The 24140-nt window shown below is 40.3% G+C and overlaps 1 protein-coding gene across 50 annotated transcripts in view; it reads right to left on the minus strand.

Moving 5' to 3' along the window:
- The window catches only part of LOC5576237 (dystonin), a 627686-nt gene that overhangs the window by 55015 nt on the left and 548531 nt on the right, over window positions 1–24140 (minus strand). For 35 of the 50 annotated variants that reach the window (XM_021853529.1, XM_021853528.1, XM_021853523.1 and 32 more), the window contains 2 exons: window positions 14652–14803; window positions 3655–14302 (listed from right to left, as the gene is read on the minus strand). The exons of 3 other annotated variants lie outside the window; for them this stretch is intronic. In XM_021853529.1, the coding sequence (XP_021709221.1) occupies window positions 3655–14302; window positions 14652–14803 (10800 nt within the window). Of the gene's footprint in view, window positions 1–3654; window positions 14303–14651; window positions 14804–14907; window positions 15220–24140 lie in introns of those variants that run through there. 12 more of the 50 variants (XM_021853544.1, XM_021853545.1, XM_021853542.1 and 9 more) reach the window with 4 other exon arrangements.

Raw genomic sequence — 24140 nt, forward strand, 5'->3', positions numbered from 1 at the left:
CTCTCGAATTGGTTATATTTTGAAATATTCAAGTGATTTATCTGTTTGTTTGTGTGCGTGCATTCGCGAGAAAGGTGTACTGCTGTATGTAGTGGTGAAAGATTGAATGATAGAATCTCTAGGAACGAGAGTAGGGAGAGTGAGATACCAAGAGATAGAAGTGTGAGTGCGTGTGTGAGAGTATTTACCGACCCGGTCCTGTACGGTGTGGTTATACGAAGGCTGAAGAGAGGCTTAGCGATCCTTCTCTTTATCGACTGATAAATACATGCAATTTAACGATGATTAACTGAACAATATTAATTAAAAGCTCTATTAGATGAGTAGCCTGGAACCAATCATAACCACATGTGAGTCGGTTTTTGGTGTTCATTCAGTCACTCCAATTTACTTCAAATTGTCGGACAGGAAAGACAACTTCCTCACTCAAAATAGCTTTAGCAATTAGATATACACAAACAAGTTGAAGTAAAGGAGTAATTACAAGCTAAGCCATTGAACAGAGCTTATTTTAACCGAAGCACATATTTCAGAAAAAAAAAACTTTTAAAGCGTACGGAAGATCAACTGTAACAAGCAGATTTTTGGACATCGAGGCTCAATAGAATTAATGAAATTTAAGGTATAATTTAGAAGAATCTATGACAAAAGGTCGAAAGACAAAAGGTCGAAAGGACAGAAGGTCGAAAGACAAAACGTCGAAAGTACAAAAGGTCGAAGAACAAAAAAAAAGGACAAAAGGTCGAAAATCAATTTAGAATGATGAATTTGAAAGGCGAACATGCAAATACATGAATAATTGGCATGGTTACGTGTGGTATTCCAAAGAACATTATAATGCGCAAGAAATCAAGTGAATTGGTAAAGAATGGCCTTAAATATTTAGACATAAAATCATTAGTGAAGATCAAAAACGCCACTTTTTATATTCGGAGCTATTCTGACTACATTTAAAAAATATATATAATTTTGACTGACATTTAAAGTAAAACCTTCTTAACACAGTTCTGAACTCTTAAAAGAATTCTGCTAAGAAGTACCGTAATCGGGGGTAACATTGATCGCAATGACCCTCCTCGTAAAAAGTTCAATTCAACATTTATCGCTGAAATATTTTCAGTGCATGAATGGTGATTCGCTTTCTTCTATTCATGAGCTAATAAACATTAAGGTTTTTGCAAAAATTGAGTTGTAAACTTTTGGAAACAATGATTTTCATGATTATGGATGACACACTCAAAGAATCATGTTTCACATGAGTTCTGAAAGCGATATTAGCAGAAAAAATGCAGGTATTACTAAAAATGACATCGCTGATCACGAATCCGTTGTCAAAACTTCCATAAATATGTTCAGGTAAACATAATTCGCGAATTACTATGAAGAATGCAGACATTCGTTAGGAAATTGCCAACACTTAGGCGTATTTCACAATTCAAGGTGTTTTCAATTTTGAAATAACTTAAAAAGTAAATGACTTGTAAGAGTTTGGTCTTCATATCCATGATCAATGTTACCCCGGATTACGGTACTTATAAGTATTCATAGCTAAACTAGTTCAAATAGGGTCCTAAATTTGTACAAAAAAAACTGTTTTATTTATTAATAAGATTGAGTGTTATTTTGCAACTAATATGGCAAGTTCGCTCGTTCAAATAATGGCTTATTCAAGATTAAATGTAAAATTAATCGTCCTTTTAAGAAGCCATTGAATAGATAGTGAGATAACGCCCCTGTCCAAATTATATTCACATGAGGGTGTTCAAAATGTATATTTGATGTCCGAAATGTATAACGGACAGGCAATTAAAAAACGCTATTTTGGCACCTATTGCTACAGTTTGTAAGCTTTTTCTCTCCAGAAACTCAGAAAACAATGATACATTAAGCATATAAGTATCATAACATAATAAAATATTAGTATCTAAGGCAGTGATACGATCGCCGTTTCCAGACATATTCTTAGCCTGTCCAAAATACATAATTTACCCTACATGTTTGAAGTTATTTAACCCTCTAATACCCAACCCCGCCATTAGACGGGGTACGCTTTATATTTCCTTTTTATTTTTCGCAGCTCGAAAATCAAAATGATTTTATTTTTGGCTTAAACCTTGGACTATTATATGCATATCAAGATAGTTTTTTATGACTTTTGAAACAGTTTTGTATTTTTTTTTAAATGTTTAAAAAAAATGAACTATTTAATAACCTACAAATGCGTGGGTCTCATATATTTTTCTACAACCAACCTGTCACAGAGAACAGGCTGGTGGTATTAAAATAATATTAAATCTGTTTTTCCGTTAGTTACACGGAAAATAAAATATGTTCCAGAAAAAAAATAAAATATTCAAATTTTTATTATTGTCACAATTTAAGAAGGGGCTTTATGAAAAAAATGAAAAAAGATAGGGATGTTCATAAATCTAAATAAAAATTTGGGTTTGACGGTTTAACCCTCTAAAATTCGTGTTATTAGTCAAAAAATAAAATCATTATGATTTCAGAGCTACCTGAACGTTAAGCAGTTTCGTAACGTGTTAAAATAACATCAATTTTTCGTAAAATGGGCCATGAAAAGTTCTTTTAGGTTCGTCCAGACAACTTATTGTTTCTCTTTACACCATGGCTTGCTTTGCAATTTGTGAGCAAACTATGTTCGATAAACCGAAACTACTTAAAATTGAGTTACAATGATACAACGATACAATGAGATGCATCAAAATAATCCATTTATCCAATTTTGGTAAATTTACTCGAATTTTAAGCATTTCTGACCATAACTGGCTTATGTGCTTGGATTTACATCAAGATGTAGTATAAGTAAAGAAAATTCCGAAAACATTCTGTACAGAGAAAAGTGAGACAGTGCTTTTTGCAGGGAAGTAAAAGTGGTTAGATCGTTAGATACTCTTATAAGGAAAACGGTGCACACAAAAGCAGTATACAAAATCAATAATCAGAGAACATCAAAGCCGTCAACAGTATCAAATCACTTGAAATAGCACGCTGTTATACGCAAATCAAACGTTCGTTCGGAAGATCACACGTATCTTTCTCAGTTGTAAGATAGAAGTTGAATGAATTGATGGAGTTTATGTCGTTAATCGAAGGGATCGCTAGATGGAGATGATTATTAACCGCGCGATGGAGCATGGGATAATGTAGTTGTTAAATAGAAATAAGAATCACAGAGAAATACTAGCAAGCATCACTTCTACCACAGCCGAATCAGCATCATCATCATTGTTGTACTAAACAAGTGCTAAATTTTGTACTAAAATTCCAAATTCGTATACGATTCTCTGTGATTGGTAGTCATTTAACTCCATTTGCTTATTCCTTATTCCCGAAGGATAATGAATGGCGTTTTAGGGGAGGTGGGGGTTAAACAGAACGTGGAATGAGCGTGGGACTGGCCTTCACATTCTCAGAGAGCGCGAGGTACGAGCACGAGCTAATCACAGTAGTAATATCAATAAATATAAAAAAAACGGTTAAACAGAAGGTGGTTGTGGTTAACGGAAATCCAAAATTCAAAATTGAAAATGACAAAAAAAAACGACAGGAAAGAGTGTGAGGGAACACAAAAATCTGGTCGCCTAACAATGGCAGCAGTTTTTTTTTCTTGGTGCACAGTATACCACTTACCCGTTGCTCTGCTTGTATGAGATATCCTCGGTCGCGGGCTTTCACGAGATCTATCTTAGTTTGTTCACTTTCAAGATTGAAATGTCCACCAATTGGATCGATTAGACCGTTGCCGACGGCGGTCAGCAACGGCACAATTACACTATTGTTACTTATGTCACGTACCATTGTTGTTGTTGGGTCAATTAAACCAGATTGTATGGTTTCATTTAAAGTTTTGAGTTGGTTAGGATGGAACGGGTCTTCGAAAGTACCGCGTTCGGTGTTATACATGTTATAGTCAAGAGCTTCCATAAGACAAATTGCACGTTTCGGAGTTATCAGCAGACCGTTGTCGACTGCCGTCTGGAGAGTTGTCAACTTGGACGTATTGGTATCCAGCACATTTGACTTTTCGGCATCGATCAATCCCTTGCGGAACGCTTCAGGCAAGGGTAGGAACTTCTTCTTAGCTCCATCTTTCAATAGGACCGATTCGGGATCGATGTAACCTTGACCAATCGCATCTTTCAGGTTCAACAGTTCAGTTACATCGCTTTCTGTCGCACCACCACCAATCGTTGGAGTTTTGTACAAGAACTTACCGGTCGATAGGTCCAGTAGACTAGATTCAACGGCTTCATCAAACGTCAATGGTTTCTGGACGAAAACTACGCTACTACTATCAAACACGAAGAACGACTGTTTCGGATCAACTGTGGCACGACCATCTTCAGATATCAATTTCTCCTGGATTGCCACTCTCAGAGGCACGAACACTCGACTCTTGGGATGCTTCATAACCGACTTATCAATTGATACAATTTCATGTCTCAAGGCATCCTTTAAGCTCATTTCCTTCGGGCTCTTACCTAGAGGCGATTCCTGAAGCAAATTATCTATGCTCTCCTTCCTTTCTAAGATCTTCCCGGTAATCGGTCTCTGAACCGTAACCAGCAAACCTTTGTTGAACGCTACGTCGAAATTATACGTCCTATCAGTTTTCCTATCCAATACTTTCCCTTTTTGAACGTCTATATCCTGGTCAGCGATAGCCGCCCTGAGTGGTTTGTCCTGTCCTGTCACGGCATCCTTATAAACCGAAGTCTCAAAGTCCAGAAGTCCAATGTCAAGAGCCTCCTGCAGATTCACATGGTCACCAGAAATAGGTTCCACAAATGTTCCAGAATCTTGCCTGTACAAATGCAGCTTAATAGCCTTCTCCAAAGACAACAGCTTTTGGTTGGTAACTATTAAACCCTTGCGTCTAGCTTCTTGTAAATCTATCTTGTTTCCCTTTGGAAGAACGTACACACCCTCTTTATCATCGATTATTTTCGCGCTGATTGCGTCATCCAAGCGGATGAATTTACCAGTGACAGTATTCTTGATAATGGAAGACCCCGGGTTTACGATATCTTCCTTACAAGCTTCTTCCAATGTAATTTTTCGGTTCGTAATCGGATGAATGATCTTTCCACTTTTCTTGTCATAGAATCCCATAGCGAGAGTTTCGTACAACCCGAATCCGGCGCTTTCAATGTCCACAATCAAACCTAAGGCGAGGGCCTCATTCAAAGGAATGAAAACCTCACTTCCAGGTTCTTTGAACACCCCTTCCCTTCGATCGATCAATTTGGCTCTGCATGTTTCGAACAGATTAAGCATGACCTCGTCTTTCTCGTTAAAGTAGCACGGCAACTGAGGATTGATCACAAACTTCCTCGTGGCTTCGTGCAACGTGATCTTACGTCCAGAAACTGGATCTACAATCTTTCCGCTTTTATCGTCGTAGATTCCTTGGTGGATAGCTCTCTGCAAACTGATCGGAGCTTTACTGTCGTACAGTAGTCCAATATCGAATGCATGCTTCAAAGTGATTTTATCGCCACTGTGTTTAACGTTGGAGTCTTGACCATTGATCAAATCGCTCTCAATCGCTTCCACTAAATCAAGATCTCTATAGAAACCAGTCGTTGGATCTTTAATTTGAACTGAATTTGGATCGATAACCTTTTCGGCAATCGCTTGTGCAAGGGTTAGCTTCCTACCAGTCTTTGGATCCATGAACATTCCACTACTTTCTCTGTATATACCTTTAACGACGGCCTCACTCAAACTTATTGGTTTCCGCACTTCAACTAGCAGACCACGGTCGAATGCTTCACGAAAATCAATCTTATTACCTTCTTCGTCCAGAATGGTACCTCGTTTTACATCTACCGTACCATTCTCGATAGCCAGTTCAAATGGTTGTATCTTACCCGCTACATTTACAATGGTTGACTCTGGATCCAGCATGCCACGTCTTATAGCACGCTCCGTGGACATCTTCTCCGGAGTTGTTGTACTACTAAACTGACCAGATTTGGGATCGTATAATCCCCGGAACACCGCATCTGGCAAGCTACACCTACGCTTAGCTACTACAATGATGCCTCTGTCCAAGGCTTCCAACATCCCCATGCTCAACCCAGATCCAGAATCAATCACCATTCCTGAAACAGGATCAACCAGACCTCCTCGGATAGCTTCCGATAGGCTTATAACTCCTCTGCTCTTAGGATCGCGTACAATCAGATCAGCAGTGGAGATCTCCCCATCAGCAATAGCTTTCTCAAGTGTGACTCCAGGCGCTCCATCAAAGCGCAGCAGTCCACTAGTCTGATCATAGAAACCTCGCAAAAGGGCATCTGTTAAAGATATTGGTTTTTTATTGCTCAGAATATAACCCTTTTGGTAGGCACGATCTAATGTCAATTCAGGCCTTGTCAAAACACCTCGAACATCATCCAACAAACCGGATTCGATAGCTTCTTCACATTTGACAACCTTATCCTTCTGTTCATCTCTAACCAAGACACTATCAATCTCAACTAGCTGTGAGTCAATTGCGTCCTTCAAAATATTTTCTTCACCATTACCCGGGTTTAAGATCTTACCTGAATTTGGATCGTAAAATTCTTTATTCAAAACCTCAATCAAGCTATGCGTGACCTGTTTTGTGTCCATCATTTTTTTCTCCAAGGCTACGTCCAACGGAAGCAACTGATCTGTCTCAGTATCCTTCATCTTCCCGGATTCGGAATCAATCAACTTTTTATCCAAAGCATCTTGCAAAGGCACTAGAACGTTTTCTTTAGTGTCTTTGACGTTCGAAATCTTCGGATCAACAATACCCTTGTCAACAGACTGTTGAACATCCACCATTTCTTCGGTGATAGTATCCAAGATCAATCCAGATTCAGGATTGTACAAACCCTTGCGTACAGCTGCCTCAAGAGAAATCGGCTTTCGTTTACCTTCCAACATGTATCCCCGATTATAGGCATCATTTAGATCGATCTCTTCTTGAGTTTCCCGATTGAAAATCACACCCAGCTTAAGATCAATGATGCCACGCTCGATCGCAACTCGTAGAGGCAAAACCTCTCCGTCGGTTGGATCTCGCACCGATACCGAATCATTGTCAATGAAGCCAGCTCGTAACGCTTCGGCGATCGGAATGCTTTGGTTGTTCTGAACCAATTCACCTGTTTGAGGATTGAATTGGCCAGCGTCCAATACTTCCGATAACGTAGGAGACTGATCGAGATTTTCACTGGAGGGTTCCCTTTGAATGACCCAAGCGCGCTTGCAGCATTCGACGAACTTCACCTTTTTACCAGACTTGTTGTCCAACATATGTCCTGTATTTTTGTCAATAAGATGTTTCTGGAGTGCTACATCTAAGCTTTCATATTTGTCACGACCCAGATCCATGACGAAAATTGTGGTAGGATCGACTAAACCAGAGTTATAGACAAGATCGCGGAAAGAAATTCTTTCTCCATTATTCGGATTGATAAAGCTATTTGTGTCCGCATCATACACACCCAGATCTATCAACTTCTGCTTCGTAAGGGTTTCATCGATCACCAAACCATCGGCCTCACCCTCGACAAACGAAACCAATTGCTGAGAAAGTACATCCACGATATCGTAGATCCTGACATTTCTATTGTTAAGTCCTTCTTCAACAGTGTATGGCATCTGCTTATCGTCTACCATCACGCGACACACTTTAGGAATTATTTTACCTTGAGCAATTGCTTCTCCAAGAGGAAGCCTCTCGTAAGATTCGCTCTTCGCCGGTTTATGTTCTGGCGTCCGCTCAGTAATATCAAATGTGACATGCTTTTCTGGTGTTTTCAGCAACTTTCCATCGGCATCTACCTGTTCTAGAATACCTCCGATGGTTTTTTCAAGTTCTCTGAACTCTCGTTTACCATCGCCGGGTGATCGTTCCTGTTCGAGGAATGCAGCTGTGGCATCGGCAATGGACGCCTTTTTAGGAGTTTTTGACTCAGGCAATTCTTGTTGCCCATCAGAACGATCTTTTTTCAGTGCGTCTACAACGGCTTTTCCTGCGAGAATTGGAGCACCAACGACAGCCATCAATCCCAGTTTGGCAGCGTCCAGCACCTTCTTTCCCGTGTCACTGCCACTGGGTTCTTTTGTTGTCTTCAGTTCAGTTGGACGCTCAGGGGTTCTCTCTTTCGCATGGAATATGGTGTCACTCGGAGTTATTGTTTCCGAAGCAGTCGGTGCTGCGGATTTGGACGATACTTCGATTTGTTCGCTAGGAACTGCAGAACTGTCGAGTTTATCTTCAACGGAAATCTGTTCAACAGATGGTGCTGAAACCTCGGAAGGATCCAAGGGTTCCATCGCAGTGGTTGTTTCAGCAGCAAATTCTAATGGTAACGTTGATGGAGCACCTGAGCTGCTGTGAACCTTTTCTTCAGAGGGAGGTTGTTCAACACGACCACAAGTTACCTCTAGTTTTGAATCTTTTTCACCAGGCATGAGGTCTTCAGGAGATTTTTTCTGTGTGACCAGGGCTTCATCTTTTTGTGGGCTAGTTTCTGAAGAATCTAATTCGGTTGGTCTCTGATCATCAGTTACTGGTTGACCAACAATAGCAGTTTCTTGAACTACTTCTGCCTTCGAATCAACAGGTTGCTGTTGCTCCTTAAGTTGAAGTTCTGTAGACATTTTACCATCATCATTAGAGACAGATGGTTCTGGTGCCAGTTTCTCCACCAGTTTTTCAACAAGTGTATCTGATTTCAATTCATCTGACACAGCTGTTTCTTCAATTTTATCAACAGGAGACAATTCAGAAATTTCGGCTTTTTCGTCTACCGATGAACTACTAATTGGCTGCTTATCGCCGACCAAGGGTTTTTCAACCTTTTCTGTCATATCTTCAACACTGCCTGAGGGTTGTGTAGCATTGCCGGAAAGATCATTTACTAATTTATTATCGTCATTCAATTGATCGATCTTTTCTGAATATTTTGTCGGTAGTTCCTCAGTAACTAGCTCAGATTTGGGTGCTAGCTCGAGATTGAGGTCGGTCGTCATTGATTTCGTAGGATCAGCAATCACACATTCTGCCTCAGCAGGTTGCTTTGCTGATGTCGCTTCTGCGATTGGCTCGACAGGAACCACAACAGAGCTTTCAGAAGGAATTGATGAGATATCATCTTTGGGTTCCTTCACTGAATCACCTTTCGACTCGGTGGTCGAAGATAAGTTTTGCAAATCTGTATCAGGTTGATTGACATCCTCAACAATTTCAGTATCGACAGTTTCCAATTTTATTTCAGTAACAACTGTAGTAACAATCTCAGTTGTTTCTAATAGTTGATTAGGATCTTCCTCACTGATTTCAACTGTAGTCATTGGTTTTTCTACTGGTTCAGTATTTTTGCTGCTTTGTTGATCGTTAGAAGAAAGATTATGATCAGATTCAACCGTATTTGGTTCAACAATTTCCTCGATCGTCGTTTTCACGTCAACCAGACCAGCTGTAGGTGTTTTACCTTTAGCATCTTTAGTATCATTATCAATGTCAGTTAGAGAAACGTCAGTTATCGATGGTTCTCCTTCAAAAGTTTTCGTTACCACCTGGATTGTGGTTGAACTGATCTGATGGGATGAAGTCTCGACCATCACACCGCTCGGTTCAACAACTGTCGAAGAACTTGATTTTTCGCTTTCTTTCTTCTCAAATACCTTCTTCACTGCTCCAGCTATTGCCATCCCACCTAAAACTGGTGCCCCAACCACTGCCATTAGACCCATTTTGGCAGCATCTTTAATATTTTCTGCAAGTTTTCCATCGCTTGTCTTTGCATCCGATAGCGAAGTCTTGCGATCGGCATGTATCTCCTTTGCATCAACATTGATTTTATGTACAATTTCATGCTGCTTGGGATCACGCAACGGGTCTACTTCCATGTTCGCTATGACCTTGTGAACCATCTCTGGTGAGCGGTTCAACGCTTCATCACTCGTCGTTTTTGTTGCGATGTACCCTTTGTCGACAGCATCTGAAATCGACATCACGTCCCCGCTGTCTGGATGTCGGAACATACCCTTTGTGACATCCAGCAAACCCCTTTGTAGCGCATCGCCAAAATTGATGTTGACTTCTTCGTTCAACACTTCATTCTTGATTTGTTCTTCGTCGCTGAGAATGCCGCGTTTCCTGGCTTCATCAACTGATATAATTTCTCCGGTTGCGGTGTCCTGAACCTCTGTAGCCGAGATCAGTGCATAACCCGATTGGATTTCAACCGTTTTTGTCGTGATTGTGTGACTAGAAGATATCGTTTCCTGGATCGATGTCACTGCCGTGTTGGCTTGCATTCCTCGGACCATTTCTGGAAGTGGTTTCACTTCTAGTAAGCCAGTTTCAATGGCTTCTTGTAGAGGTAGCTCTTCGGAGGTCATTGGATTTGTGAAAGACACTCTCTGCGTATTGATCAGTTTTCTATCAAGTGCCTGATCGATATCTGTTGCATTGGCGTTCGGAGTGTAAGGGATTGCCATTACAAAGTCTTTCTTGATAGCATCATTCACTGTCATACGATCTTTGCTGATAGGATGTGTTATTTCTTTAAGATCTATATCTAAGAGGTGACGTTTCACGATCACAGGAATGGTCATCCCTACGGGAGGTATTTGAGCAGAATAATTTGGCACAATAAACACATTGTGTTCGATTGCATCGTTCAGTTTCATATTACCAATGGTACATCTATCAGCGTCTACTAGACCGGTCTCAATGGCTTTTTCTAAAGAAAGCCGTTGAGTGCCATTGACTACGACTTCAGCTAGGGGATCAACAATTTCACAAATGGTTGCCTCCTTCAGCGTAAGAAGCTGACCTGATTCAGGATGGTAGATTTTGGAGCTTCCCACGTCCAAAAGGCCTTGCGTTTTGAGTTCAGGAATGGACAGAGATTTTGCCAAAGGAACAAAGACACAATTCGTACCGTTTCTATCCAAAATTCCACGAAGCATAGCTTCGTTGATGGTTAAAGTATGTCCACGTTGGGGATCAACGATCTTACCCTGGTTTCCATCCAAACGTCCAGCGGATATTGATTGTTCCAAAGACAACCCACCGTCAAAAAGTTTGAGGTTTTCAAGTATTTGAGCAGTAGCATTATCCAAAATACCTTTTTCTGCTGCATCCTTTGGACGCAAAACACATTTCCTCACACGCTGTAGAACCAGGGATTCCTTTCCTTCACCCACGGAAACAACAAATCCATCAGATGATCGTCGACTATTATCTTCTACGCTAAGTTTTTTCCTCAACGCAGCTCGTTCTGGGCTGGGAAGTTGACTCTTACTGATTAAACCACGTTCGTAAGCCAATTCAATTGGAATCTCTTCTCCGGTGGAAGGATCAATTATCGTTTTGAGCAAATCAAGAGCCCCAGCCGCAGCTACCAAAGGTGCGCCACAAACGGCTAAAGCACCTGCTTGTACAGCTTCCATCAAACTTATCGATCGCCCTGATGGATCTTTGACAGCCCCTGTTTGAGGATCAAGAACACCTCGGTTTACCGCTTCGGTAATAGTGATCACATCACCCGTTTTGGGATCCTTAATCTTTACAAGATTGGGATCAAGTTTCCCACTCGTGACAGCGTGAACGATGTTGTCAGATTTACCCGTATCTGTGAAAATCACGAGGGCCGTAGAAGGATCGTAAATGATGTTCGGAGTCAATTGTAACGGCTCTGGACTAAGGAGTTCGGGAGTTTTAAGGCTTTTGACCTGTACCATTTGACTGTCCATGGAAGAAACCTCAATAACATCAGGTTGACCGGGAATTTTAGTAACCTGAATTGTGCGATTGGCAGCACCATCAGATGTCCGATCCAAGGGTTGCTCAAAAACTATTAATTTCCGATCGAGAGCTTCTTTCATCGTGATCTTCTCGGATGTCGCCGGTTGGTAGTGACCGGTAGCATCGAGCATCTTCCTGTCTAAGGCAATATCTAAAGTGACCCGGCGCTTGGATTTTTCCGGATCAACAACGAATGCTGACTGGCGGTTGATGATCTTCAAATTGATGCATTCCTCAAAACTGACCAAACGATCTGTTCCGGGAATAACAAATAGACCCGCAACAGGATCGAATAGTTTTTGGGAGATAGCATCAGCTAGAAGCCACCCATCAGGAGGAAGTTCGTAAGTTTGAGTTGCCTTACGCTCTCGGTCCAAAAACTCGGTTGTTATATGAATGTTTTTGGCGTTGCTGTTTTTCGTAACGAAAGTTTCAAATTGTAAAGGAATGGAAGAAGGTTTACTACTAGGAACTTCGCTACCAATTTCCTGCGTCGCCGGAACCGCTTCCGTGTCTGGCAGAATAAGGCCATGGTTTAAAGCTTGTTGTACGGAATACACGTTACCGGTGTTGGGGTCACGGTAGGTGCGGGTATTTTCGTCGATCAACCCCCTACGAACAGCTTCAGTGAAGGAAAGCAGGACCTGTGGTTGAGTTTCCACCTGCTCCCCGGTGTGCGTGATTGTAACATAGCGTTTGATCGTTTTCACGACGGTTTCTGTAGTGAGTGTGATGTTCAATAGGCTAATTAACAGTAAGGCGCCTTCTGGTGTAATGAATTTACGTTCTATGGCTGGCTCTAGTGGGAGTACTTTGGTGGTGCCATGCTCCAAGAGGAAACCAGTTTTAGTGTCAATAAGATCGTGATAGACTAGATCAATTAAAGTTAACTCGTGCTCTTCTCCGACAAATACGCCAATTTTTCGGTTGAGCATTTCGTGAACTTCTGGACGGATGAGTCCCTGAGCAACAGCTTCGTTTAGATCAACGAGAACTCCCTTCCCTACATCTAACTGGAAACGGCCCTCCTTCTTGCGGACTATATTTTTAGCTAGAGCCGTATTGAGCGAAACGAATTCCCCGGAATGTGGATCCTTAAAGCCGAAAATGTTGAAAATTGATTTGATGGCAACCGATGAGATCAGACCTCGATCGACTGCTTCTGGAATGGTCATTAACTCACCGGTTTCGGAGTGGCGGAAGCGGTTCTCGAACGGGAGAATAATCTCTTGCTCAAGGGCTTCCTTCAACGTCAGCAGTTCACCCTTACTTTTGTATACACACTTAATGCTATCGCTATCTAACACACCTAAACTAATAGCACCTGGAATATTGACCCGCTCGCGTCTTGTAGGAGAGGCGATTTTATCCGACTTGTCGAACAAATTTAAATCACAAACGTCTTTTAATGTCATTGGTTTGCAGATGAGCTGCCGGTTTCGTGCCTCTGTGAATGTTAGTTTTTCTTTCGTTAACGGATTCATGTATCGGCCAGTTTTAGCATTGAGAATACCCTGTTCTAGGGCTTGTGCCACCGTGATCTTGATATCGTTCTTGGTGTCGACGATTTCCCGCAGGTCGGGATTAACTAGGTTTTTCGCGATGGCTGAATCTAGTCGGAACGTATCGCCAGTGTTACGATCAATGACCCAACCACCATTGTCCACCAGACCCTGGCCGATGGAATCGGTCAGAGAGAGCGTGTGGGGCGCTATCTTGATTGTCTCATTGCGAATCAAGTAACCGTACTCGTAAGCATCGGCCAGCGTAATAAGGTCGCCGGTCTCCGTACGGTAAAGACCATTGCTGGTATCGACCAGGCCCTGCTTAATTGCATCGACAATACTTTTTGCTTCTTTTTCGTTATACTTTACAGTGGAGGTGCGCTTGACAGGAGATGACTCGTGGCTGGTCGTTACCTTGATTCGTTTTTCCGTGCTATCGTAGCCGTTTTCCGCTTCGAGAATTTCCTTCTGTATCACCTCCAGCAGGCTCATAGGCCGTCCGTCGCGATCCAGCGCTGCCCCGGGCCTCAACAAGTTATCCACCAGATCCACATCGATTAGTTGTCTTCGTACCGCTTCCTCCAGACTCAACCGTTCGCCGTTCACATTCAACTGACCGCTCCGTACGTCCAGTATCCTCAACCGAATCGCTTCCCCAACCGTCAAAATGCGACCACTCACCGGATCCCTGATGCCCGGTGTGTTCAGAATGGTGTCACCATCCTCGAGGCCATTATTGGTACCGACCGCTTCATTAGCGCGGGAAACTCGCTTCAAACTACGGATCTCGGTAAACTGGACAGATGACGCATTGCTGCCCCCGTTTGGCTGATGGTGCACATCCGAGTGCAATTCCACCTTACTCACTTTCTTCGGGGATCCCTCCCGAGATGTTACCCCACCGCTACCGCCCGCTGCCGAAGAATCCATTGCGTCGTAGATGAGCTTGTTGTTGGTGATTTTGGTGATTCTGTGAAGCAGGAGAAATGGGGTAGGAAAATCGTTATCATAGCAGCACGTGTTATGCAACTTTTCAGTTAGGAGACAACACTATGAGACAGCAGAAAGAGGGAGTCAAAACCATTCCATAAAGACAAGTTTCTGCTTTGAATAATACTTAAGTGTACTTATCACTTCTGAACACATTTCAGAAGACTGAGATGCTCCAAGACACTAAACAGACCATTTTCTCGCTAGATCGTCTCAAGTGTTGTGCGATCGCTACTGTTAGATATAGATAAGTGGAGCCATGAATCAATCCGGCCAATGGATTGACCCAGGAAGTTGAAATTGTATCAGTCAAGAGAATGGGTACTTACTGCGTAGCCGAGTAGGTGCTGGTGTAGACGTCCTCCGTGATTTCCTGGAAACCGTCGCCGTTGCCGTTGGCGTTGCTGCTGCTCACCGGACGGCCGAGATTGAACTCCATCCGATAGGTTCGAAGCGGCTTCTGGAGACTTTCGGCAAAGCGCTATTTTCCACAGAGAGGGAAACATCAAACAGAAAGAAGCAAACCATTAGTATCGATGGCGCGAAAAGGCAGCCGTAAATAATCTTGATTTATGGGGAAATTACCCTGAACTCGTAGGAAAAATCATATTCATAAACGGTTTCCTCGTGCCTCCGGCGGAGACGCCTCTTCTGCGACATGTTGGCTGGACGATGTTTCAGCTCGCGTGTGTATGAGAATCACTTGCAATATTTCAGCCGTCGAATTCGATTCTGTTTCATTTACTGATGAAATGGAAAGTTTTACTGCATCGCAAGGATCGGGTTTTCCCAAACCCGGCAATAGGCTGCGTGTGATCGGTAGAAATATCGTAAAATTTACTTTTTCACAACCTTGAAAACTTTCGACGCTTTCCGGCGGAGTGTGGTGTTTTATGGCTTCATTCAAACATATGGGCGAATGTTGTAGGGTGTGGAAGAACTTCGACCAACCTGTTCCCACCACAACAGATGGCAATCGAGCAACAAACGATCCGACCGACCCGCTGGGGGAAAACGAACGAACGAGCCCCTCATGGTGGATTGCATGTTTGCTTGGTTGCATGTCAAGTGGGAATAAGTCGGCAGAATGTGGTGCAATTAAGATCAATTAAATCGTTCCTTTTCTGCATATTTTCTGTCTTTCGTTTTCGTGTTCGGTTCCAATTCGCAAGTCTATTAGTGTCGTGTTCGGATCTATTTTATATATGGAGTTCAATTGATTTCGACTGGATGACAAAGTACCGTGCGTCTCCTTTTGGCAGTTATTAATCATGTGTTGAAGATTGCGTGAAAATTAAGCTTGGCTTGGTGTTGGGGTGGAACATTTCACTTAAAGGCGTTTAAACATGAATGTGCTTATGCGAAACGTCTGAATGCTAAATTGGTGAGCTCTTTCCTTTCTATCATGTATTTTACAAAGAATCAAAATTAATGTTCGATTCACGCCACAATGTATTTACCTATTGTGCGACTGAACTCTTCTTGCCAAAGAGGTTTGAGAACAGAATATGCTTGTAAATGTTCATATTCACGATCACCTTTCAAATTCGTATTGAAGAAAAATAGATCTCCAGGATTTTCCTTAGCCAAGTGGTTAGAGTAAATAAAAATAAAATAAGATATTTCGTTATGGAAATTTTCTTGACTTCCTGGGCATAGAATATCTTTGTAATTGCCACACGATATACAAATACGAATATAACAACTTTGGCAAAGAAAGCTCTGAGTTTAATAACTGTGTAAGTGCTCATTGAACACTAATCTGAGAAGCATGCTCTGTTCCAGTGAGGACGTATTGCCAAAAAGAAGAGCAAGAAGAAGATCTTCAGGATATTTCTTAACCCAAAATCCTGATAGCCATTCTTGGTTGTCCTTTTATAGAAATCATTCTAAATCGTAACAGTGACAATCGAAAGAAGAACAGTTGAGTTGGTAGGAATAGATAAGAAACATACATCGAGAGCAAAATCAACGTGAACATTTCTTTGCATCCTACGAAATCTGACATTTCGAAACTTAATACAAAATTTGCAGTGAATTTATTCTCCGTTATAGTGGTTATCACGCTCAATGGTATGGGTGCCCTAGTGTAGATGTGATTGTGCACCTTAGAGGAAAACAGTATGCACTCTGTTTCGAAAAACACCCAGAATCCGGGTGTAAACTTTTCAAAGTGGGTAATATTTCCATATGCATTTTGATGAGTCTGGAAAGCGTGTGCAAGTTTCTTTGAGGAAAACAAAAACAAACTGTGTATGACGAGCGTATTCTAGTCTTCGTGCGTTCAAATGTCACTAACCTCTATTAATAACGATTAGATCTTGGATCAAGTTTTTTGATAATTATCCAAAATTTCGTTTAGATTATTATTGGAAAACTTATTTGGCAGAATTTTGAACAATTATAAAAAAATTCAAAAGTATGAAATCCATAGTTGATGGTATTTTTTGTACATAAATTCAAACTTCCACTCACAGAAGTTTTGCGGCACTTAGTTGATACATTTCATAAAAGGTTTAGTTAAAATATTTTCAGTTGATATGTTCTTGAAAAAGCGAATTTAATTATATTTGTAATGATTTTAAAGTAATAATTTTAAAGCTTCACAAAAATCCTGCTGGCTAGAGATTCCCTAAGAAATCCTACAGCAATTATTGATTAATTAAGCATGTATATCGCTATTCTCGGCCACGCCCATGTCAAGATAGATGTTTCCGATTAGATCTATTGTAAACTATCAGAAACTGTTTCTAAGAGTTATTTAAAACCATTCAATTTTAAAAGGCCCACGTCAATCGATTGTCAAGATTGATCGACAGCTGAAAATACAACTGTTTATGAACAATCACGAAATGCACTGTTTGCAAACATTCTCCATTTCCAACGACACTTCCAAGTCCGATAACGAGTGCACCAAATCGGATATATGACATGAACTCTACGCCACAGAAATGAGACAATCAATATTTTCGGTGCTTTCGGTCAACCGTTTAGTAAACACGTACCGACTAAGCAGTATGACCTCTACGCTATAGCCACCAACACAATGCAATAGCGTTCCCCTGTTTTGGCAATTTAGCGACCCATCCATCATCATCAATTATCATTCAATATGTCCGAATGTTGGAAGCCAACGAAAACAGGACGTACACGTACAGCGTTTTTCCGCCAAAAAGAAAATGTATCCTTCTCCAGACGTAAATTTTGCCATCGGAAACACGGCATTACATAAGCACATCTGCGGCTGAGCGGAAAATTGAGTCAAGAAAAACTGTCAAAAGATACGCGCATCGAACAACACCCTCAGAAAAACACAGTATAACCACGCCGAAATTATTTTTTAAAATTCTGTTTACAAGCCATCCGGCGATCGCGAAAATGATACCTAGGTAGATGACGACGACCGACCAACCAACGTCAAATCGTCGATGGTCGATGGTGTAAGTAAAAAAGTGAAATTTTCACAGCTCGTACCAGCGACCATGCGTCACCATCATCTCCTCTGCTACAGTTGTGTTCAGAATAATAGCAGATTTTCATACAAAAATGCTCAATTTTGATATGCTGTAACATTGAGCACATAGGGTTGCTTGGTATGAAATTGGTATGAAATTTTGAGAGATAGGGTAGGTGTACCAGTTATCGCCATAGTGGTTCCCTATTTCGCCACACGTGAAAACTTGAATTTATTCACAATTTGAAAAATTTTGTGTGGTTTAGCAGTAAGATAAAGGATGTATCTCGATGTTAACACATTCAAAAAGATTAAAAATGTAAAAACTTATCGAAATTTCACATATGGCCAAATAGCGAACCACTTTGGCCATAACTGGTACACTTTCCCTAACTATAAATATGCTCATTGTCACAATTTTTCGCTGCATTTGGCGAAAACTTAAGGTTAAACTTCTTAGAATAAAATCAAAACTTTGAAGCCACAAAATCTCGTGACAGATGCATGAAACGACAGTGCAACTTCCATTTTAGCTTTGTGCACTAGCAGAAAGCTTAAAATAAGACGATACGTTCAATATTTCTACAGATTGGTGCCTTTGAAATCGTAAAATAGGGGCACAAGCCAGTCATTGTGCCTCAGTCAAAGCTTTCATCTGACCATATGGTTTGAACATGTCTATGTTATGTACCTACTGTTTGTTCAATCTGGACTTTTCGATATGGTTCAATCCTGACCATTTTACTTTACAGTAAACTCTCCCTAACTCGATATTGAAGGGACCATCGAGTTAGGGTATCGAGTTACAACATAAAACTAGTGCAATGGAGAGTTAACTGTATATATTTACAAGGTTTAATCATCACACTATTGAAACTTATTGTTTTTTTTTTGTTTCTTTTCGACGAGCAGTCAACTTATTTCTGAAGCATCACAACGTAAAAGTGCCATAAATAGTCGTCGTCATCGATGATGGCCATTATTTCTGTTGTAATCGAGAAACAGTTATCAAAAACATCCATGAAACATGGTAGACCACAAGAAGAGGAATCAATAAATCAACTATTCAAATATATTTCTGTCAATACCACAGTCAAGCTGTATCCAAAATACGATAACTAAAAATCGCGGTTTCTTGAATATACAAAGTTGTCTACTAATTTACAGAAAAGAAATTCACTAATATTTCCAGGTATTCCAAGTTTCCAAAAACATTTCCAGTGTTCAATAAATTTTCCAAAATGCATAAATGATTGACGAATGGTTTCGGATTCAAAAAGATCTTACGTAAATTTCAAAGTATTGTAAACTTCATTAAAAAAATATTTGTTTGTTATAAAGTGTAAATAACATAAGAAAACTAAAATAAAAATTTGGTGAATTTTATTCAATTTCCACGAAAAACTGTTATGGTTCATATGATCTGAAAGTGTCTTTAGCTTAGCTTAGACTGACTACACATATCAATGATTGCTATTCCGTGATTGACCGATGTCAGTGAATATGCACAAAGAATCAACTAGAAGTTCGGTTGGGATTAGCCATAATCTTCTTCAGTGTGCATAATTCAGTGCTTCTATTTATACATGGTCAATAACGGCGCCGGCCACGTCCTTGCAGTCAGGTGGGATTCAGGGGAGGAATGTTAGTGTGTAACCTTTGCTATTTGGAGACCGTGTTTTCCTCTGCATCTCCACAAAGGTTACTGGGAGGGATGGTTGATAATGGGGAGGATCGTTGGGTCACAGGATTCACTTTGATAAGCGATTAGACCATGATAAACGATTATTTGTGAGATATAAACATACTTAGGAATATAATATTTTCAGTTGAGATGAAAAATGTTCAAATATGAGAAAATAATGTCGTTACTTGAAGTGACGAATCATTCAAAGTTTGTTGAACAGATAGCTAAAAGCAACATTCCTACAGCTGTTAGGATATTTTACTCAAATTGAAAAAAAAAAATCGATTGGCTGGACCATCACATAATATTCTTATGCCGACACTTACAGTGGCAAACCATTCAAAGTATTCTGAATAAAATGAACGTTTTGCAAGTTTGCACTTCTAGCACAGATAAACAGACCGAACCATTCAAAGCTTTTGTTTGGTTGTTGTTGTTGTGCTCCTGCGTTTCGTTGAAGATTTGTGCAGTCTCTTAATCAATAATTTACGTTGTTTTTCTACTTATACGGCGCCATTCCGGTTGATTTCTGATGCACACTGTGTTGTTGATTTTAATGCAATAGAAAACCGAAGCCCAAAGTATTTCCGATAACTGTTTTTCGCGACCGAAAACAATTTCATCGAACGTATAACAACAATCGATCCATCTTAACCGTCTTCATTTGTTTGGTGTGACATCAATCGTAATCGGACCTACCGTGCCATCTGTTTTTGAGAAGCAACAACAGTCGACAACAGGATAGGATTTACAATACCGCAAGAATGGATCACTGCTACTCTTGCAAAATGGAATTCCGTGTCGAAGATATTGTCGTTTCTTGTGAAGCATTTTGCGAAAATCGGCACTCTTTCCACGCAAAATGTGTAGGATTAACGTATGACGAAGGTTGTGCATGTCTACATAGCAACATTTTTTGGATGTGTGATTCCTGTAAGCATTCGATAGAGAACGGTCGGTACAGAAGTTCGACAACTAGGAATGAAGAAAGCAACTATGCAACGAAGGAAGACGTCCAGTATTTGAAATTGGAGGTAGAACGTATCAGCAAGGTGATATCTGATCTGCCGTCGATTTCTACACATACCACAGCACCGAACGATTTCAAGTTTGACCAAGCTTTTAGTTCTTCGCCTACATCGAAATCTCCGCTTACTTCAACAAAAATTGGCTTCGTGACCTTGCGGTTAGCGGCGTCAGTCGTCCAGGCGTATTGTGCCACGGGGTGTGGGTTCGATTCCCGCTCCAGTCGGTGAAAACTTTTCGTCAAACGAAAAATTCATCGCTGGGCTACTGAATGTTTCGTGTTGTCCGTTGCCTAATGTTAGTGATCGTTCAGTCTGTGCAGCCTATGTGCTGAAGACGGTGTAAATTGTCTTTTCAAAAAATCATCGACCACACACCTGGTTCAACGATCAATTCGAATCTACAACTGTTTATCTCCAATATAGCGAATCACGTCACGGTGGATGAAGTCGAGCAAATGGTTTGCGAAACGATTGGAGCCGATCAAGTTTTGAACGTGAAATGCTTGGTTTCATCGTGAAAAGATCTTTCAACGTACGATTATGTGTCGTTCAAAGTCGTCCTTGATGCAAAATATCGAAATTCCGTCTTAACAACATGTAATTGGCCGATTGGTGTAAAATGCCGCGAGTTTCGAGACTACTCCAATCCCGTGTGGAGACCTTCGTATCGGACAACGAACAATTCAGTTTGATTTGTAATTGTTATCTATGTTACCTATAAATTGATTGTTTTATGATAAGTTCCCTTTTTGCTGTATGTGTGAAATTTTGTAGTATTCTAGACTATAAGTACTTTTTGGTAGTATGTACGATTCATTCGGAGACGAAATAAACAAATAAATAAATAAATAAAAATAAAGGTAAGGGATTTTATATAAAAAATATAAAACAACAAAGTTATGAATAAGAGTTTATGCCGACACTTACAGTGACGAACCATTCATAGTTTGTTGAAAAATCATATTTATGTAACGTATGTGCGGTCATACATATTTTACAGATTTGAAAAAAAAGCATGAAACGAGCTCACCAATTGATCCTTTATCCTTGATTGAGCAGCCACAATCCAGCTCTCAGCTTCACTCGCTTGCTCGGCCATATAAAAGCACTCAGGAAAAAAAGGCTCGCGACCCGAGGAGAAACTAATAAAAATTACTCGGGCTTTCTCCATGCACTCTAAAGAAAGCGCAACCCGAGAAAAAAAGAGGGAAAAAACTGTCGACTTCTTGGGCGTTCTCGACGCACTGCCCGGACTTTCTCGACGCACTGCCCGGCAGAAAAGAACGCGTCACCCGAGAGGGAAAAATAATGATGGCGTTCTCGACGCACTGCCCATTTGATCTGAAAGTGTCTTTATTCTTGTATTTTTACTAGATGATATCTTGAAAAAATTAGGGCTGGAAGCGTTTGATCGATTTTGAAATTATGTTCGCGACTACGAAGGTAATTACCACAGCAAAATATATAAAAATCAAAATTATGTGTCTATAATGTAGTCCATCAAAAGTCTATCAACGTGTACTGAAATTTTTTTAAATAGCTGTTGTAGTTAATTTTATATAAGCAGCTGAAATTTCACTCCCTATACCATGCCGGGTAAAATTTTCGACGCTTCACGCATCGAGTAAACTTTTTCCAGATGGCAGCACCGTACCTTCGTTGATTTGAATTGAAATAAATTCGATATCCCTTGCGTGAAAAAAATAACAAAAAAATAACAAATATCAAGGCATTCTAAGTATGCCTTGAATAATATCTGAAAGAACTCATAAATTCTTTATGAAACTCTTCCATAAATTTTCTTGATAAATTACCAATTAAAAAAACAAATATCTGCATAACGTCCTACAAAACTGTTTAAATAAATTCAGACAGAATCTCTGAAGAAATTTATGTATGAATGATCGTAGTAACTGTCATAATTTCGGTAGTATTAACTGGTGTGGAATCTCGAGTGACCATCGAGTGACAGAGCCAAGTCGAGCGAAATTTTTGGTAGACAGTGACTCCAGTCGAACCGTTTTTGATCAACTCGATTTATAAAATAAGGCCCTTACTAAAGGTAGTAACGTTGGAATGCTCTAGAATGTTCTTGTTTTTGAATTTCTACACCTTAAATAGTGTTTCGATAGCGGCGCAGCTCAATGTTTTTTTTATTGAAAAGATTTAGTGCCAATCATTAAAAACTAAAACCAGTTTTTTTGTTCTAATTTAAAGTATTCTTCATGAAAATCTAGCAGCGCATTACAGATAGCAAGTGCAGTGCAATGATAGATTTCCATTGATATTGCTTCAATTTGGAGTGGTTTTGAAAGTTTGTAAAACGATAATTATCTTGAAATTATATTTCAAATGTAACGAAAAAACAACGTAAATTTCAGAAATTGAAAAAAAAGTTCAGTATATCGATTTCTCCTTGAATCGGTGATGCAGTCAAAATCGAGTTAGGAAGAGTTGATTGTACTTAGTTTTGAATCAGATTTCAATATCACTTACGTTTTATTGATTAAATTCGCATTTCACTCAAGCTGTCACCCTTTGAGTTTGAATTTTTATGCTTGCGTTCAGTAAACTTTATACCAAACAAATCGGAGGCATATTCTATTACTACCATAGCAGAAAACGAAAATTTTTGGGGTGATCTGGTCCGAATTAAAGAGTTTACTCGGAAAAAATGCGATACTTTGTTTTGGGTTTATCTTTTTATCGCGTGGGTAAAAATTAATGAATTTTTGGTAATACTAGTTTAGAGTGTTATGTTAATGTGTGCAAAATTTTATCGCAATCTGTCGAGTAGTTTTCAAGATGCATTCGAAACAAGAAGAGCTACGCCAGAAAATCTTGGGCGCGGTGATCGTTAATCCTGGTCAGTCGCACAGATAAATCGGCAAAAGGCTTGGAATCCACTATTTCACCGCGTCCCGCGTTGTGAAGATGTTCCAGAAGACGAAGACCATTGAACGGCACACTGGAAGCGGCCGAAAATCGAAAACAGAATACCCAGAGAAGGCGCGGAAGATAAGGCAATACTTTAAGAATAACCTGAACCTTTCTACCGGAGACGTAGCCAAAAAGGCGAATTCGTCGAAGTGATTCGTCCAGCAGACCATGAAGCGGGCTGGGCTACGTGTTTTCAAGCTCAGGAAGGCACCAAACCGGACTGATAAGGAAAACACGATGGCCAAATTGCGTGCGAGGAAGCTGTACCGTGAGTGGCTGGTCAAGGCAGGCAGGACTCCAAACAGATCCACGGCCTCGAATTTTTTGTCGGTACGTGCCGCATGGAGGTTGAAGAATGAAGCTTTGAAGAAAAACTGGGAGAAATTGTGTAAGAATGATGGGCAAAGCCTCGCCAACTTTTCCTTACTCGTCGTTATAACAATTTCCTTTCAAGCTAGAAATGTATAGATAAACCATATTTTTTTTTAATAAAATTGATGACGAATAAAAGTTTTCAACACAAAAATATGATTTCGTGATAATAAAATTGAACATATTATTAACTCCTGTAAAATTTCATACTAACTGCTCACAGGGAAACAAAGCTACAGCGTGTCAAAGTTGAGCGTTTTGTATGGAGATCGGCTCTTACTACTATTATTCTGAACACTACTGTAGGTTCTCGACTTGAGCAGAAGAGCCTTGAATG

Source organism: Aedes aegypti, chromosome 3 (assembly GCF_002204515.2).
Source record: "Aedes aegypti strain LVP_AGWG chromosome 3, AaegL5.0 Primary Assembly, whole genome shotgun sequence".
Lineage (NCBI taxonomy): Eukaryota > Metazoa > Arthropoda > Insecta > Diptera > Culicidae > Aedes > Aedes aegypti.